Below are 17,195 nucleotides of genomic sequence, written 5' to 3' on the forward strand. Positions count from 1 at the left end.
GCATCGATCTGGGTTTGGTTGGTATAATTAGCTACTTGACAGTCGTGACTATAAAATATGAAATATATCGAATATGGTAGTTTATCATTTAACGATAATTATCCAGCTTTTTTTTTCTATTAAGATCATTTTAAAATATTTTATTTTTACAAAATAAGAACGCGTTTTTTTATCTGTGTATTTATTACAAATTACAAGACCCAAAACAGGGCGGCTTTTCGGCGGGAAACGGGAACGGGACAGTTGCTTTCTTCATTGAGTAATCTAAATAATTAATACGAAGTGGTGTTTTGTGGTTAATGATCGCATTAAGTTAGTCGGAAGACATTCGCGAGTGTTATTATATTGGAGTATTCAATAAACAAAGTGTATCTGCCTATTTTCGCTTCGTGTCGGGAAGCCGCTTCATAACTCAAAAGTTTATGCGGACTTTTGAGTTAATTCGTTTGGGGTTCGGAGTAGGAGTCTACTCCGAGGGTGGGGGCTTAGGTTTCATCATCATCACCTTTCATCATTTCATTAATCATCAAGAAAAAAAATACGTCAGACATGGCTGTATGGGCATAGTTCCCTTTGCCTTACCCTTCGGGGAAAACCAAAACAAAAAAAAAAAAAAAAACCAAAACAGGGCGGCCATGATAGAGCTTCGTGTGACGTCACATTTCACAAAATAAACAAAAACTTTCCAACGCATTTAGCCAAATACAAAAAGTTATACTGTTCGATAGTTTCTTTGTTTATTGAAATGTGACGTCACTGGGAAAAATGACACGTTAAAAACCGTTTTGGCGCGAAATTTAAAATAATTGAAGAAAAATAATATGTTGTTTTAAGTTTACGCGGTTATTATCATACTCCCGATATTTCGACACTGTTGCAAGTGCCATATCGGGAGTCTCATATCCCCATTTTAAACGCGGTAAGAACCCGTTATTATGTATTTTAATTATGAAAAATATGTTTCTTTTCTATTATATTGAAGCTTTTTCGAGAAAATAAAATACGTTAAGAGGTATAAAATTTAAGCGTCTGTATTTTTTAAAATACTTTACCCAACACTGTCAAGTAGCTAATTACCACTTTTTAACTCTTTAGTACACAACGAAACGCGTGAATAAAGACATCAAAACAATAGTAAATATAGAGTAGAAATTCTTAGTGGCAATTCCGGGGGCGGCGGCTCCGGTACACGACTCCAAATGCTGGAATAACTCCATATAGTTCCTCGCGGGCTCATTGGATGACGTTGCTGAGGGCTCAGTGAGGCCTATTGCCGTGTCCTTGAAGAGCAAGTCGCTGACTCCATCGAAGGGTGAGAAGATTTCCAAGTTGATCAGCTGCGCGCCGGATTCCGCGATGTAACCGAAGTAGAGGTCCAGATTCTCCAATAGGATGGCTAGAGCGTTAGTGAGGGGGTCGTTTCTGAAAAGAGGTATGATCATCATTAGCTCATTGCAGTTGACTGCTGGACATAAGCCTCCCCAAGGCGCGCCACGAAGCTCTATCCTCAGATTTACGCATCCAGGCGCTTCCAGACACAAAATTCAAATTCAAAATTCAAAAGTATTAATTTTTCAAAATTGGCTTACATAGTCAGCGCTTTTTGAACGTCAAAAATTTATTTAATTAATACATTATTATGTAACTAGCTGTAAAACTACTACCGCATCGGAATCTGTAACGCTGAGGGAAAGACGTGGCCAGAAAACCTCCCAGCACAGGGCCCTAGTCCTACTGTTTCATGTTTTCCTTTCTTTTTTTTTTAAATCCAGTTTGTATTACAGTAAGTCTTAGATGAATTAAGTATAATACACTTTCTGTATTATAATTCATCTAAGAAAGCAATATTGCAATTTGACATTTGCGCATATAAAAGTAAGTGCGCAATGCAAACAAATGTCAAATAGCAATATCGCTTTCTTAGATGAATTGCTTCGATGTGGCCAATTTAGCCCCCCTGGTCTTCTAGAAGAAGAAGAAGAAGAATACTGGAACTGTCATTTGTAACTATTTTCTTTTATTTTGGCGCAATAAAGTATATTTGAATTTGAAAGAATATAATGGACTCACCTTCTAGTGACAACCTCAGCGTCGACGACATACGCCAGCAGACAGTTGTTATCAACGTTCACCCCGGTGGTGGCAGCAAGCGTGTTGTTGCGGCAGAGCGCTCTGAACTGGCTTCCGTCCAGACCCAGCTGGTTTAGGTGTGCTGTGGAAAGAGGACATACCAAATACTGAGGGGGATGATTCAGACCACGAATCTGAGTTGATATCAAGGGGAATTTTCCGTCGTATCGAAACAGAAAATAATAAAAAAAAACCGTTTAACTTTTGACATGGCTCATGTAAGGACTACTAACTTACATCAGGGGGGTTAAAATGGCCACATCGAAGCAATTCATCTAAGAAAGCAATATTGCAATTTGACATTTGCGCATATAACAGTAAGTGCGCAATGCAAACAAATGTCGATGTGGCCATTTTAACCCCTCAATAAGTAGTAACCGGGACCAACGGCTTAACGTGCCTTCCGAAGCACGGATCATCTTACATTCGGACAATCAGGTGATCAGCCTGTAATGTCCTAAGCAAACTAGGGATCACAAAATGATTTTTGTGATACACCGGGTATGAACCCGGGGCCTCCGGAACGTGAGCTCAACGCTCAAAACCACTGAACCACCGAGGTCGTACCACCAAGAAGGTTAAACTTTTCATGAATTCTCTTTACGAGGAACTTGTACGGGGTAAAGTGACATCGTAACGAATACTGAGGGGGATGATTCAGCTCATTATTCTGAGTTAATATCAAATAGAATTTTCCATCACAATACAAAGGTAGAAATGAAATGAAGTGAAGTGAAATGAAGTGAAATGAAGTGAAAAGAAGTGAAAAGAAGTGAAAAGAAGTGTAATGAAGTGAAATGAAATGAAAATTTATTGTCATAAATGTGGTATGTCGATGGAAGTGAAGCTTATAGCGCTCAGCACATTTAGTCATGTTGTGACATAGTTCGCGTTACCTTGAATGTTCTGCACCTGCAGGAAGGCGACGCTGGTGGTGGGGTCCGCCAGGCAGGACAGCGTGCCGTTGTTACCATAGTACAAGTTGGTGCTGTAGTCCCACGTACACGTGACTGCAAATACATACAACATTTAAATTATACCGACCCCGCCGGCGTGGTCGACGATTTCTAAAGCTTATCTGAGCGTATTACTCATTTTATGGACTTCATGTTATGAATAAAATGTAAAGAATCATTTTTCATTAAGTATTTAAATGTTTATTTCCGTTATTGGGAAAGCTGAAATTTATCGTATTTATCGTGATCAGAGGTGAAGGAAAACATCGTGAGGAAACCCACATTCCCGAGAAATGCATTTTCGGTATGTGACCTAACCTGTATTGGGCTGGTTTTGCCTTCGCGGGTTGGATTGGAAGGTCAGACAGGCGTGACTTCTGTAAAAAACTGGACCTGTCAAAGCTCCAGACGTAACATAACATAACATGACATAACAAATACTTTATTGCACAAACAGGAAAAAACAAAATACAAAACAAAAGAGAAATAGAATTAGTACAATAGGCGGCCTTATTGCTAAGTAGCAATCTCTTCCAGGCAACCTTTACGTAGTAACCCTTATTCTAGCTTCTGCTTAGGTTACGTAAGCGGACTCTGAAAACGGGATAACGCTAGGGAGATGACGATAAAAAAGTAGGTTCACGCGATGACCACAATTTCGCCTGACGAGGTGACCTAACTATAGATGTAAGGTCGGTTTAAAACCATTTAAACCAATCCGTTTAAAACCGAAATCAACCATTTATTTCGGTTTAAGGTGGCAAGGCCCAGATGCCTTTTAAAATCCAAATCCCATTGTTTAACTATTGTGTCTGGAAATCCGGGCGTTACGAGGTTAAAACGGCTGCTGTTGATGACTATGTTTTTCTTAATTATACTTAACTACATTTTCTTGATTTTACCGAGTTAGGGATATAACGGAGTACAACCCCTATAAACTGTGTAAAGAATTGAATGTGTAATAAGTATACTGTTATTGATAATTAATAATACTTAGCGTGTTTAGTTCTGTAGGTACTTTCTATTTATATTCTATAAACTAATAATACGAAACACATGACGTCAAGTGACCAAAAATTGCACATAATAATGAAGTTTAAAACAGTTCTTTTATTATTGTAGGCGAGTTTTCAACATTTTATTTGGGGTTTAAAACGGCATTTGGTTTAAAACGTTTTAAATCGGTTATTTTACATCTATAGACCTAATCCTGTTGACAAAGTTGAGCCACCAAAGGCGTCTAACATGGCTCAAGTAACGACTACTTACCAAACCGTGACAAGCATGGAATAGTTTTTAATATACTTAATACTTACAATCAGAGTAGTTTCCGACGATTGTTACAGTGGGCCTACAGGCTGTGCACAGGGTGGTCGCATTGAAAGACTGCAATAGAAAATGACACTTAAGTAATAAAGTTTTTTACGTATTTAAGGGTTGTGAGTACCGATTTAGGCTCTAAACCATTAAATTCTACTTACGCCCGTCTGTAATGGTCGAGCCAACTGTATAGATTTATACAGGGCGTTAGTGACGTATCGAATACTGAGTTATTATAAGGTTAAGTAGTGATTATTTATAAGATATGAATGCATGGGATTAACTGATATTAGGCAGCTAAGTTACTCAATTGTATAATAATATTTTATGTTTATTTTTTTAAAGAACGTCCAAGGCCCTGTGCCGAGGTTTTTCTTGCAGATTCTTTTCCCCGGCTATACAGGTTGTGAGAAGCTGCAGTAGTTTTAGGCGGATGAGACGTTCGTTATGTAAAAATTGACGATTCAAAGTGTAACTATGTTACCTACTGAATATAGTTTTTTTTTTAAATTGAATTTACTAGACACCTATGTCTACCCCTTTGGGGATACACGCGTAATGTTATGTTGCGGGTTCATGTTCCGAGTTACATTTTGATAAGAGCAGCTGTAAAGAAAGATGGCGTAACGTACCGACTGCGAGAGCGCATGTGCGGCGTCGAGCGCGCCGGGGGCGCAGGCGCCGTCGAAGAATTCACCCACCGCGCGTGCGTAGTCGCACTCTGACGGGCTGATGATCCCGCGCTCCTGCGCAGTACGCACGAACGCTACGTACGCTGTTAAGGAGAATGATATGGTTACATGGAGAATGTTCTTGTGATACCAATAAGTATAAACAATCAATCAATCAATAATACTTTATTGCACAACAACATATATAAAGGACATAACATACAAATAAAACATAAGCACAATAGGCGGCCTTGTAGCTAAACAGCAATAAGTACTTTAATACATCAAAATAAACGGAAATAGTTACAAAAGACACTTAACTAGTTAAGTACATGACAAATGGCTGCCTCATAGCTTAAAGCCATTTCTTCCAGACAACCATAAGGCGAGGGAATATGCAAAAAGTAAAAGAATGCGAGTGCTAACTCGTTCTCGCGAGATCAAATCAAATCAAATATACTTTATTGCACAGAACTACTTACATTTAAACAAACAACATTTTAGAACTACTTACTTACATTTTTTTTTTGAGATATCGTCTAATTTTTCGGGATCAATCGCTAAAGAAGCATATAATTGACGAGATCCCATTCAAGATTGACGGGATTGGGCGAATCTCAAGAGTTATACTTTTTGTTTTGATTTTATGATGATTTCCAAAAAAAAAAAACATAATTATTTAAGTAGTTAGTAATATTGAAGAATAAAGGTTTTCGTTTTCTCTCTAGCGACTACTAACTTATATAGTAAGTAAGTAGTAACCGGGACCAACGGCTTAACGTGCCTTCCGAAGCACGGACGACGATTCTGACACTCACCAATGCCACCATACTCCGGGAAGCACGCCTTAGTCCCTCGAAGGTTCTCGAAGCGGGTGACATTGTTCTGAGCTGATGACTCCTTGACGAAGGCGGCGACGCGGGAGAACGCGCTGGATGAACTCCTGGAGTTCTGCACCAACTTCACTGGCGACAGCTGGTAATGCCTGAGGGTTGAAGACGTGTTTATTTTTATTATTTTTTAACTTACTAAGCTCATAAGTTGGCTACTTAAGGCCAGGCGCGCACTACGAGTTTTTCGCCGCGCGTCAGAAAAAAGCAGCGGCATAATGACGCACTGTAGTACTGTACCAAACAGTTTTAAATTAAACAAGAAAACAAAAATAGGTACAAAAGTTGGACTTATCTCTGAAAGAGAACTCTTCCAGCCAACCCCGCATGGTGAGAGAGGTCAATAAAAGTGGAAAGGCACAAAGTGTACTTACAGAAAAAAAAGAAATATCTCTCTTTCACACACCTTTACGTTACGTTTCATTCGAGCTACTATTCCTCATCATCATCAGCCCATTAGCGTCCCCACTGCTGGGACACGGGCCTTCCCTATGGATGGATAGGGAGATCGGGCCTTAAACCATCACGCGGGCCCAGTGCGGATTGATGGTTATTAACGACTGCTAATGCAGCCGGGACCAACGGCTTAACGTGCCATCCGAAGCACGGAGGAGCTCGAGATGAAAACTTTTTTTTTGTGGTCACCCATCCTATGACCGGCCTTTGCGAAAGTTGCTTAACTTCAACAATCGCAGACCGAGCGCGTTTACCGCTGCGCCACCGAGCTCCTCAGCTACTATTCCTACATATATATAATACATACAACAATAGACACAATACATATAATTTACATTTTTGTTTATTAAAATTCATAAATAAGTAAGTTAAGTAAATAGAAAAAAGTAAACGTTTTTTGCTACCTTTAGATCTGTCGTTATTTATTATGTAAGTAACCAGAATTTCATAATGTATATTTGACCTAGGAAATTACTCAATTCTATTAGGTACTTACTGCCTAGCAAGGTATCCGTAGTTGGACTTGGAAGTCACGAAGTCAGCGCGGTCTTCTCTGATGTCATTCAAACATTCCAAGATGTTCGGACGCTGCTGGCAGGAGATCGGTGGCTCCAAGCCCAGGGAATACGCTGATGCTCTAACCCAGGAGCATTTGGTCTGTTCCAGGGTGGATATGGTGCACCAGCGGCGCGCAGGCAGACACGTGGCGGTCGCGTCGATAGCAGGAATCGTGCGGACTGGTGGAAGAAGATTCTTGGTTGGGGAAAGGGTCTTCGAAAGATAGTACGCCGGTTCTAATCCCTTGCACCAATGAGTTATTAATTTATCTAAAGTGCCGTGGTCCAGTGGTTGAGCGTTGTGCTCACGATCCGGAGGTCCCGGGTCCGAATCCCGGTGCGGATAAATCACAAAAATCATTTTGTGATCCCTAGTTCAGTTAGGACATTACAGGCTGATCATTTGATTGTCCAAAAGTAAGATGATCCCGGTTACTACTTACTGATGTAAATAAGTAGTCGTTACATGAGTCATGTCAGGGACCTATGGCGGCTCAATAATAACCCTGACACCAGTTAGGTCACATATCTCCGAAAATGCATTTCTCGGGAATTTGGGTTTCCTCACGATGATTTCCTTTACCGCTGAGCGCGTGATAATCATTTAAAATCCAAACATGAATTCGAAAATAACTTCGACAATCATTGGTTTAGGCCTGGATTCTAACCTGCGACCTCAATCGGCTTTCTCCTTCGTATTGTTTGTCATGTAAAAAAAAAAACTGAACGCACTTGGTGAAGTGTAGTTGGCAGGACTGGGCAGACTGTCCTCGAAGAAGACCCTGGCGCTGGCGCCGCCGACGATGCCGTTGAACAGGGTGGCCTGCCAGGAGTTGTCCGAGGGGTTAGCGCCGTTGGGCCACCACGCCCGCAGGTTCTGCTGGACCTCTGCTGCAGTGGCACTGGCAGAAGAACATGAGGTTTAATAAAGGGAACTAGCTGTTGACTCAGGTTATAGCGACTTCCGGATGAGAGAGAGACCTGTTTGTGGGCCAGCTCACCATAGGCGTTAAATTTGTTTAAGTATGCTCTAAATTGTCTTACGTGGAAGCGACGATGGTGCTCCAAGGTTGTCGGACGAAGGCGCAGGGAGCGGTGCGGTTGTTGATCACTTCAGACGTGAGGGTCTGTGTGGAGCCATCGGGGCAGAGCACCGCATACGCGGTCGCAATGTCTGGGTTGCGGGCCTGTCAACAATGTTGAAAAACTTAGTTGCTTCAGAGCTGAAAGGTGGGCCAGAGCGCAGGATGTCATCGTGTCCAAGCCATAGAGGCAGCCAATCAGCGACACCAAACACTTCAGGACCCCGATACCGACCCCGCCGGCATGGTCGACGATTTCCCCTTAATCAGCGCTTATCGCTATCGACCCACTAGAGTCGATTAATTCTTTCAAATATTTTTCCTCTTTCTTTTCCGTACTGTCTGTTCGATTCTGGGCGAGAGCCCCTTTTTACTTCACTGCATTGTTAGCTACGTTAACCCTTTCACGGGCAGGGACCATGGGTCATTGATGGTTCATAATGGGTAGTATGACACCTTGGAATCGGAACGTCATTAGACGTTCAGTCCTTGACAGCGTTAAGTGTTGTACTAACGGTGAAGAACTCCTGCGCATGTTGCCAGGCGACGTAGGCGAAGCTCCCGTTGCCGTTGGTCCTCATGCACTCCAGAGCCTGGATGTGCCTGTTGGTGTTGGAGGCTCCGGCCACGCTGACCCCCATGTCGAGGGTGTACGCCGCGCAAGAGGCATTGGTGGGCCCGCAGAGGGAACAGAGTGAGGGGAACTGCTGTTCTGTGAAAGATAGTTGAGGAATGTTATTTGATAAGCTTATTTTACTTTAAACATAATATATATTTCGTGGCCAACTCTTTGAATTATGTGCGTGATCATTGCATGAAATGGTCATATTTCAAAAAATTACCATCTGATATAAAAAAAACTACCTTTAACTCAATTTAAGACAAAATTGTCCTCTTAACGCCGAGATTTCCAGACACAATAGTTGAACAATGGGTTTTGGATTTTAAAAGAACATTCGGTCTTACGACTTAAAAATAACATTATAATAACATTAAAATTAGTAACATTATCCATCGGTAGTGGCGCTGATGTCGATTATAATTAAAACTTGATTGATATTATAATCGATGAATCAATGTAATTATACAATTTTCCATATCGATAGTATTGATTAGGTAAATAATTTGGTACTTAAGTAAGTAAGTACCTACTAAGAAATTATACGACTATTCGCATTTTTATTAACAAGGACACCGCCTGTATTAACGATATGGCCAAACGTTGATTGAAATTTCATTAAACGTTGACGTTTCAACTATATGGTCAACTTAAGTTGCCTATTTCATGACATTGTCGAACACATCTTGAAATGATCAATTCTAAGATCTGGCCACGACATATACAGGGTGTTAGTGACATCGTAACGAATACTCAGAGGGATGATTCAGACCATGATTCTGAGTTAATATCAAGTGGAATTTTCCGTCGCAAAATTAATGTTATTTTTTTTAGTTTTTTTGAATTATTTTCAATTGTATACTTTTGCGATGGAGAATTCCACTTGATATTAACTCAGAATAATCAGCTGAATCATCCCTCTCAGTATTCGTTACAATGTCACTTACACCCCATACAAGTACATACAGTAGCCATACAAGTAGGTATGGGTGTTAGTGACACTGTAACGAATACTGAAGGGGATAATTCAGACCATGATTCTGAGTCGATATCAAGTGGAATTTCCTGTCGGTGAAGTCATGAAAATTTTACAGCTTATTTAAATTATTTTCCGTTCCATACTTTTGCGACGGAAAATTCCACTTGATATCAACTCAGAATCATGGCCTAAATCATCCCTCAAAGTTTTCGTTACGATGTCACTAACACCCTGTATAGTATGCCTACTTATATTACATCGGGTCATACACAAAGTCACAACTCAACAACGGAGAAGACATTAAAATGTGAGTAGGTGCGTCGGTGGTTCCAATTCGTTATAATCTGGGTGTCTTCAAGGCTAGAGTGAATGGGCATTTGCTAGGTACAAGTGTGATCTAACCTAGACCACATTGTCACTTACAATCAAATGAGATTGCGGTCAAACGCGAGCCTATTTTATTAAAAAAAAAACAAAGAATGAATCTTACTAAGGTTAGCATCGACTGTGGCGTTGACGCTCCAGGGTCCGGGGCGACAGGCGGCCGAGAAGAATTGGCTGAGCTGGTCCACCTCCAGCTCCTCAGAGGTCCGGCCTGGCGGCGGGTCCGTGCAGCGGTTGGTTCGGGCCACCTGGGGTACGAGAACCAATAAATACTTAAGTACTTGAATTGCACGAAAACAACATTTAGGTTATAGACTATGACGATGATGCTGAGTTGATGTCCTGTCGGAAAATTCATAAAAAAATGAGATTCTCTTCACTTGATATTAACTCTGAATCATCCCCCTCAGTATTCGCAACGATGGAACTAACACTATGTACATATATAATACTCACTGCCTGCTCAAGAGTCCGGAGCACTCGCGGTGACCACCTCTGGTCAGACTGGTCGAGGCCAGGGTGGCAGTAACTACCTCCTCGTAGACCTTCCAGACCCCCCGAATGGCTATTGGAGACAATGGCCACTGCTTCAAACGCGTACGGTTCTGTGAAAGGGTACATTGCTTTAAAATCCTCAGGGTCCACGCAAGGGTCACAAGGATCTTACGTTAAGTGGATGACATTGACAGAGCGCTGGAGTCTCCAGGTCTCCTAATAACGTGCGCTTGTAACCCCAAAGGAAGAGGCTTCTTCTATCGTGTGGGCTGTGAGGTGGATGACCAACCTCATCAAGCCTGGTGTCAGGGTTGTTATTGAGCCGCCAAAGGCCCCTGACGTGACTCAAGTAAGTATAGTAACCGGGACCAACAGCTTAACGTGCCTTCCGAAGCACGGATTATTTTACTTCTGGATAATCAGGTGATGTCCTAACCAAACTAGGGATCATAAAGTGATTAGTCTCCACCGGGATTCGAACCCGGGACCTCCGGATCGTGAGCAAAACGCTCAACCGCCGGACCACTCGTCAACACTTGACAAGAACATCTTCTATTGTGGTTGTGAGGTGAATTACCAAACTCATCAACCCTGCAACAACACAAGCACAAGAACAAGATAAGAAGAAAAAAAAGAAAAAGAGAAGAGAAAAAAATAAAATAAATCTGTATTTTCTCTTCACAAAGGTAACACAAATTATGTAAACTTAAAGAAGAGAAGAGTATTGGACAAGAACTGCTAGATTGGTTCCCGTTCTCATCAGACATTTTGATATTTATTTTATGATACTGACCAGTTCTGGAGACATCTCTGATGGTGGCGATAACGCGGTTGTTGTTAGGCTGCTGTTGACCCAGCACCAGCGTCTCCTCCTCGGTAAACACTCCGATATCAGCCGACCCACGAGCCAGACGCAACGCGCAGTCAATTCTGAGAATATCAATAAATAGGTAAGTAAGCATAAAGAAATGTCAATGAATGAGTTTCTGTATTGTATTGTAAATGTCCTGTCTGATCCACTCACTGACTGACTCCTCGAAGCCCAGACCAAACACACACCGGTTTTCTAAGGTGTTAACTCAAACTTTTGTCGACTCCCTTGACTTGGGTGTTTGGGTGAGAGCCTTCAGCGCTCCCCATTTGCCAAGTAGTTAATGCCATCTGCGGCAAGTATGCAATAAGTCACGTCAAAAAAAAATGGACTTGGGTGAATAAGCATTTGCTAGGTAAGCGTGATTCACCCTGAAGCACATCCTCACTCACCGTCAAGTGAGATTGTGTTATTAAAGAAAAGACTCTATCCGTAGTTGAAATGACCTTAAGGAAGACCTCAAGACCTCGAACTAAGCTCAAAATTGGTGTTCTTAGATGTCGCCTCAACCTTATCTCGAGTTTACTCCAGTGAGGTTGAGTGACGGCATGACGTCATTATTTTCGTATTATTATGTTGGCAGTACATGCTCGACTCCAGTGAGTAAAGTCCTCAAGTCGAGGACGTGAATATCAACTTACAATACCAAAATGCTCAGCCGAGGCCGACTCGAGCATTTTTCCGTTTAATGATGTTCTTCTATCGTGTGGGTTGTGAGGTGGACTACCAAGCATTCTCCATGCTACTTTTTAGGGAAAAATACGGCAGTGGTTTCCCTCCGATGGGGACATATCACAAAAATCACTTTGTGATCCCTAGTTTGATTAGGACGTTACATGCTGATCACCTGATTGTCAAGCCGTTGGTCCCGGTTACTACTTACGATGTAAGTAAATAGTCGTTACAGGAGTCATAGAGTCATGTCAAGGCCTTTGGCGGCTGAATAGTAACCCTGACACCAGGGTTGAAGAGGTTGTTAATCCACCTCATAACCCACACTATAGAAGAAGAAAGTGTGATAGAATTATTTTACCGAGATTCCACTGGTTCGCATGTGGCTTGGCTGCCGTCCCGGTCCAAGCTGTTACAGAGTGTCCTGTCGGTTGTGGGGATGCATACTCTGTCTGGAAAAAAAATACAAAATTAAAAACTAAAACCCGGCTACGGAAAAATCGCGGAACAATCGCTTTTTTAACTGTTACTAATACTAGGTTAAACCTCGCCGACTGCTTCGCTTAAGCCGTGACGACCTCCGAATAGTAGTGGGCAGCATTACGGGTCACAATATACTCAATGAACATCTATTCAATTTAGGACTAACTGACAGCCCACTTTGTAGAGGGTGCAGAAGAAACTGACCATGTAATCCTCAAAGGGAGTGTCAGCACAACGGGTAAAAATCCTCAAAGGAATGGGGATCATCACCGATTGAGAAATTGGTCGGTGTACTGCGGAACGGAAGGCGATTCCCCAACCACCGTTCTACACGCCCTATCCATGGAGTAATGAAGGCGATTACTCCACCGACAAGAGCGCAGCTCTTAAATAAAGAGAGAGAATGTCAAATTGCAATATTCCTTTTTTCAGATGAACGGTTTCCGCGTGGCATTTTTAGCCCCCCATAAAAGATAACAGAGCCCTTTTTCGCGAACATAACCTTCCACAGACTACACATATACATAAGTAGGAAGGTATATCGTTACAAATACCGACCACATTTATTTTATTACACCGCCGATAAGAATCCCTTTATCGACAAAGCAAATATGGACACTGCGGTGAATAATAATAACGTACCGGTACCGGGTGAGAACCGTGATAGCCCAGTTGGTAGAAAGCTTGACTCTCACTTTGAGGTCGCAGTTCGAATCCAACACCGGCCTAGACCAATGTTGTCGAATTTGTTTCCGAATTCATGTTTGGATCATAAATGATTATCACATGCTCAGCGGTGAAGGAAAACATCGTGAGAAAACCCACATTCCCGAGAAATTCATTTTCGGAGGTATGTGACCTAACCTGTATTGGGCTGGTTTTCCATTCGCGGGTTTGAAGGTCAGACAGGCAGTCGCTTCTGTAAAAAACTGGACCTGTCTGTGTGTTTTTTTTTTAATTTTTAATGTTGTGACAAAACGTGAGGACACAGAGAGTGCGGTTTGTCGTAGTGAGTTTGGTGCAAATTCAGATGGTTCCGAACATTCCGATATCAAATACATAAACAAGCGGCAAAGAAAGAGGGTAGACAGATATGTCTGCCCGTAGAAAAATAAGGATCTACCTACTCCACTCCAATCTCATCAGTCATCCCGTGATCATGGCACTTGCAACAGTGTCGAAATATCGGGAGTCTCATATCCCTGCTTTAAACGCGGTAAGAACCCGTTATTATGTGTTCTAATTGTGAATAGAAACTCACAAAATCGAATTCAGTGGTTTAGGGCCCGAGCTGGGAGAAACTCACGTGTTCTCAATACAAAGCCATCATGGATTACCACTATACATGACTTTGAATCTATAGAAGTAGAAAGATAAGCTAGATAAGTATTATAACTAAAGCTTATCTGAGCGTATTACTCATTGTGTGACTTCATGTTATAAATAAAATTCAAAGAATCATCATTCAGTAAGTTATTTTAAGTGATTATTTCCGTTATTGGGAAAGCTGAAATTTATCGTATTTATCGTGCTCAGCGGTGAAGGAAAACGTCGTGAGGAAACCCACATTCCCGAGAAATGCATTTTCGGTATGTGACCTAACCCGTACTGGGCTGGTTATCCCTTCGCGGGTTGTTGTCAGACAGGCAGTCGCTTCTGTAAAAAACCGGACCTGTCAAATCTTCAGGTTAGGTAAGCGGATGATGTGAAAAATAGGATAATGATGATGAGATGATTGGGAAAGCTGAAAGCAGAGAGTCGCTACCGGGAGCGGATCCCCATTCAGTGCTTATCGCTATCGACCCACTAGGGTAGATTAGTTCTTTGAAATATAACCCTCTCAGACGACGCCCTGAGCCGAGGTTCGCGCCCAACTGCACCCTCAGGGCTGTTGTCTTAAATTTTGTTCAGGTTGAGAGCCCTCAGCGCTTCCCATTTGTCCGGCCAAATAGTTAAGGACTTTTAAATCGTGGTTAACCGTAAAGTTTTTTAGATTCTGCACGTCTGTCTTATCCGAAAGACGTCAGGTTGTAATGACTCAGCTGTTTTGCTCGTAAATTAAGTACTAATGATATCTCCATAAAAAAACAGGCTATATACGTCCCACTGCTGGGCACAGGCCTCTCCTCAATCAACAAAAGGGGTTGGTTGCTTTTTACGGCTAATCGCCGGGATCAACGGCTTAACGTGCCCTCTGAAGCACGGAATCATCTTACTTTTTCGGAGAATCAGGTGACTCAAGCCTGCAATGTCCGTACCAAAAATCACAAAAGTCTCACATAGTGATTTCCACAATGTCCCCATCGGGAATCGAACCCGGTCCTTCAGATCGTGAGCCCAACGTTCTATAACCACTAGTCCACGGAGGTTGTTCTCTACAAAAATTGTCACGAAAACCTTTCGTCACAATTTTGTTATCAAAGTCCCTCGCTATGCATTTATAAGGGAATATGTTACGCCTATAGGTAAATACTAAAGAAAATGACAGAATTCCAATGTTAAATGTCTCATTCTTCGCACATTTTCTTCACCCGATTACTCTAGCCATAGAAGCGGCTAAACAGCTCGCGATACCAAACACTTTAGAACCCGGATACCGACCCCGCCGGCGTGGTCGACGATTTCCCTCATTCAGCGCTTATCGCTATCGACCCACTAGGGTCGATTAGTTCTTTCAAATATTCTTCCTGTCAGACGACGCCCTGAGCCGAGGTTCGCGCTCAACTGGGCACCCTCAGGCCTGTTGTCTTAAATTTTGTACCAGGTGAGAGCCTTCAGCGCTCCCCATCTGTCCGGCCAAGTATTTAATGCCATCTGCGGCAAATCTACAATAAGTCACGTCAAAAAAAGAAATTGCACATTTTCTATTCAGTCTAATATGTAGGTCATTTCGGCAACGAGGTTCGCTAGAACAATTATCATTATTATCTTGCAAGAAGATAACAAAAATATTGCATAACATAATTACTTACAAGTTTGTCCGGCTACCAAGCCAACTGTTAAGAACAACACAGCTATATTCCTTAACGCCATGATCACTAAACAACACTGCTCTTAACTTAATACACTCCTGCAGCCCTCCTGACTGACCACGCCTTGGAAATATAATATAAAATTTACATAAGATTCGTCCAACGCGTTCGATTGACTATCACAATATGGCAACTTTATTTAAAGCAGTGTCGGTTGGAATTGTTATCATTAGCTTATCTCGTTTCGAAATTCAGAGTAAAGAGTTTGGTGATATAACGTGTAGTGATAAGTTGATAAGCACAGGAGTGTTGCATGCGACGGCGTACCGCAAGGTAACGTGTTAGGTCCGGTTGTATTGATAATTTATGATTGGTTATTGCTTTTTCGCTTATTGATACAAAAGCTTACTGGGGCATTAAAAGAGCCACATCGAAGCCATTCATCTAAAAAAAGAAATATTATAATACAGTAGGTAACATAGTTACACTTTAAATCGTCAATTTTTACATAACGAACATCTCATCCGCCTAAAACTACTGCAGCTTCTCACAACTTGTATAGCCAAGGAAAAGAAGGTGCAAAAAAGCCCCGGCACAGAAAGCTCGGTGAGGTGTGGGTACTTAGTTCACCTTGCAATGAATCTACCTCTGAGACACTGGCTACCCCAGTTGGGATATAGTCGTCAGCATATGTTATGTTAAAAGCAGGAAAGTCTTGTAAAAATAAAGATGTTTATTTTTATAAAGCGTTATCATAATTATCATAACAATATTTGCTGAAGTGCATTCGTCAGAAGTTAGCATTTTATCATCAGACATTTTATTTTATCTGCAATCTTGACATTGACGTGGCACTTATAAGAACTCTTCGTGTTGTTGTATTAAAGAAAAACCATATTAGTTCATACACATTTAGAAGTACTGACATTCAACATTCATTATACTTACTTACTTACATAAACATAAACTGCCTATATACGTCCCACTGCTGGGCACAGGCCTCCCCTCAATCAACCGACCCGCAGTGGAGCAGCGTGGTGGAGTATGCTCCATACTTACTTACTTACATTAAAAATTATCTATCTATTATCAGTAGGTACTAGGACTAATATACTTAATTAATTATCTGTAGTTCAACCATGATCAATCCTTTTCGCTCCTGATCGTCAACTGATTTGTTTTCTTATTTTCTTCTTAAAAATATCCGCCATTTTTCTTTCTTTTTAAAGGACCATAGGGCTTTGGCCAAAGGAGTATTTACTTCGTTCGGCGATGGTAAAGGCATGTACTTACTTATGGAAATAATTATTGCTTGATATTTGGATCAAATAGTTCGTGCTCAACGGTGAAGGAAAACATCGTGAGGAAACCCACATTCCCGAGAAATGCATTATCGGAGGTATGTGACCTCTGCAATCAGGTGATTCAAGCCTGCAATGTCCTTACCAAACAAAGGACAGTCTCACTAAGTGATTTCGATGTTCCCATCGGGAATCGAACCGGGACCAGATCGTGAGCCCAACGCTCTAACCACTAGACCTGGGCTGTTATTTATGTTACAAAACTCGCAAATTCAATATTTCATTGCAAATTAATAAGTTTTATAACAGCTATCTTCCACGAATGTGGTATCGATCACCGCCTATATTTGTTTAAGA

General features: G+C 41.5%; 1 protein-coding gene across 1 annotated transcript; it reads right to left on the reverse strand.

The window, feature by feature from the left end:
- Positions 1 to 1,022: 1,022 nt before the first annotated feature.
- On the reverse strand, positions 1,023 to 15,704 carry LOC126378835 (transferrin-like). The gene is made up of 15 exons (XM_050027266.1): positions 15,538 to 15,704; positions 12,444 to 12,534; positions 11,333 to 11,469; positions 10,501 to 10,649; positions 10,151 to 10,292; positions 8,578 to 8,774; positions 8,025 to 8,167; positions 7,713 to 7,882; positions 6,920 to 7,160; positions 5,896 to 6,062; positions 5,039 to 5,181; positions 4,403 to 4,472; positions 3,027 to 3,140; positions 2,071 to 2,212; positions 1,023 to 1,422 (listed from the first exon to the last, which is right to left on the reverse strand). Exons 1-15 carry the CDS (start codon positions 15,596 to 15,598, stop codon positions 1,092 to 1,094), a joined length of 2,298 nt encoding a protein of 765 aa, XP_049883223.1. The 5' UTR covers positions 15,599 to 15,704; the 3' UTR covers positions 1,023 to 1,091.
- Between the last annotated feature and the right edge of the window lie 1,491 nt (positions 15,705 to 17,195).

Source organism: Pectinophora gossypiella, chromosome 27, assembly GCF_024362695.1.
Source record: "Pectinophora gossypiella chromosome 27, ilPecGoss1.1, whole genome shotgun sequence".
Classification (NCBI taxonomy): domain Eukaryota; kingdom Metazoa; phylum Arthropoda; class Insecta; order Lepidoptera; family Gelechiidae; genus Pectinophora; species Pectinophora gossypiella.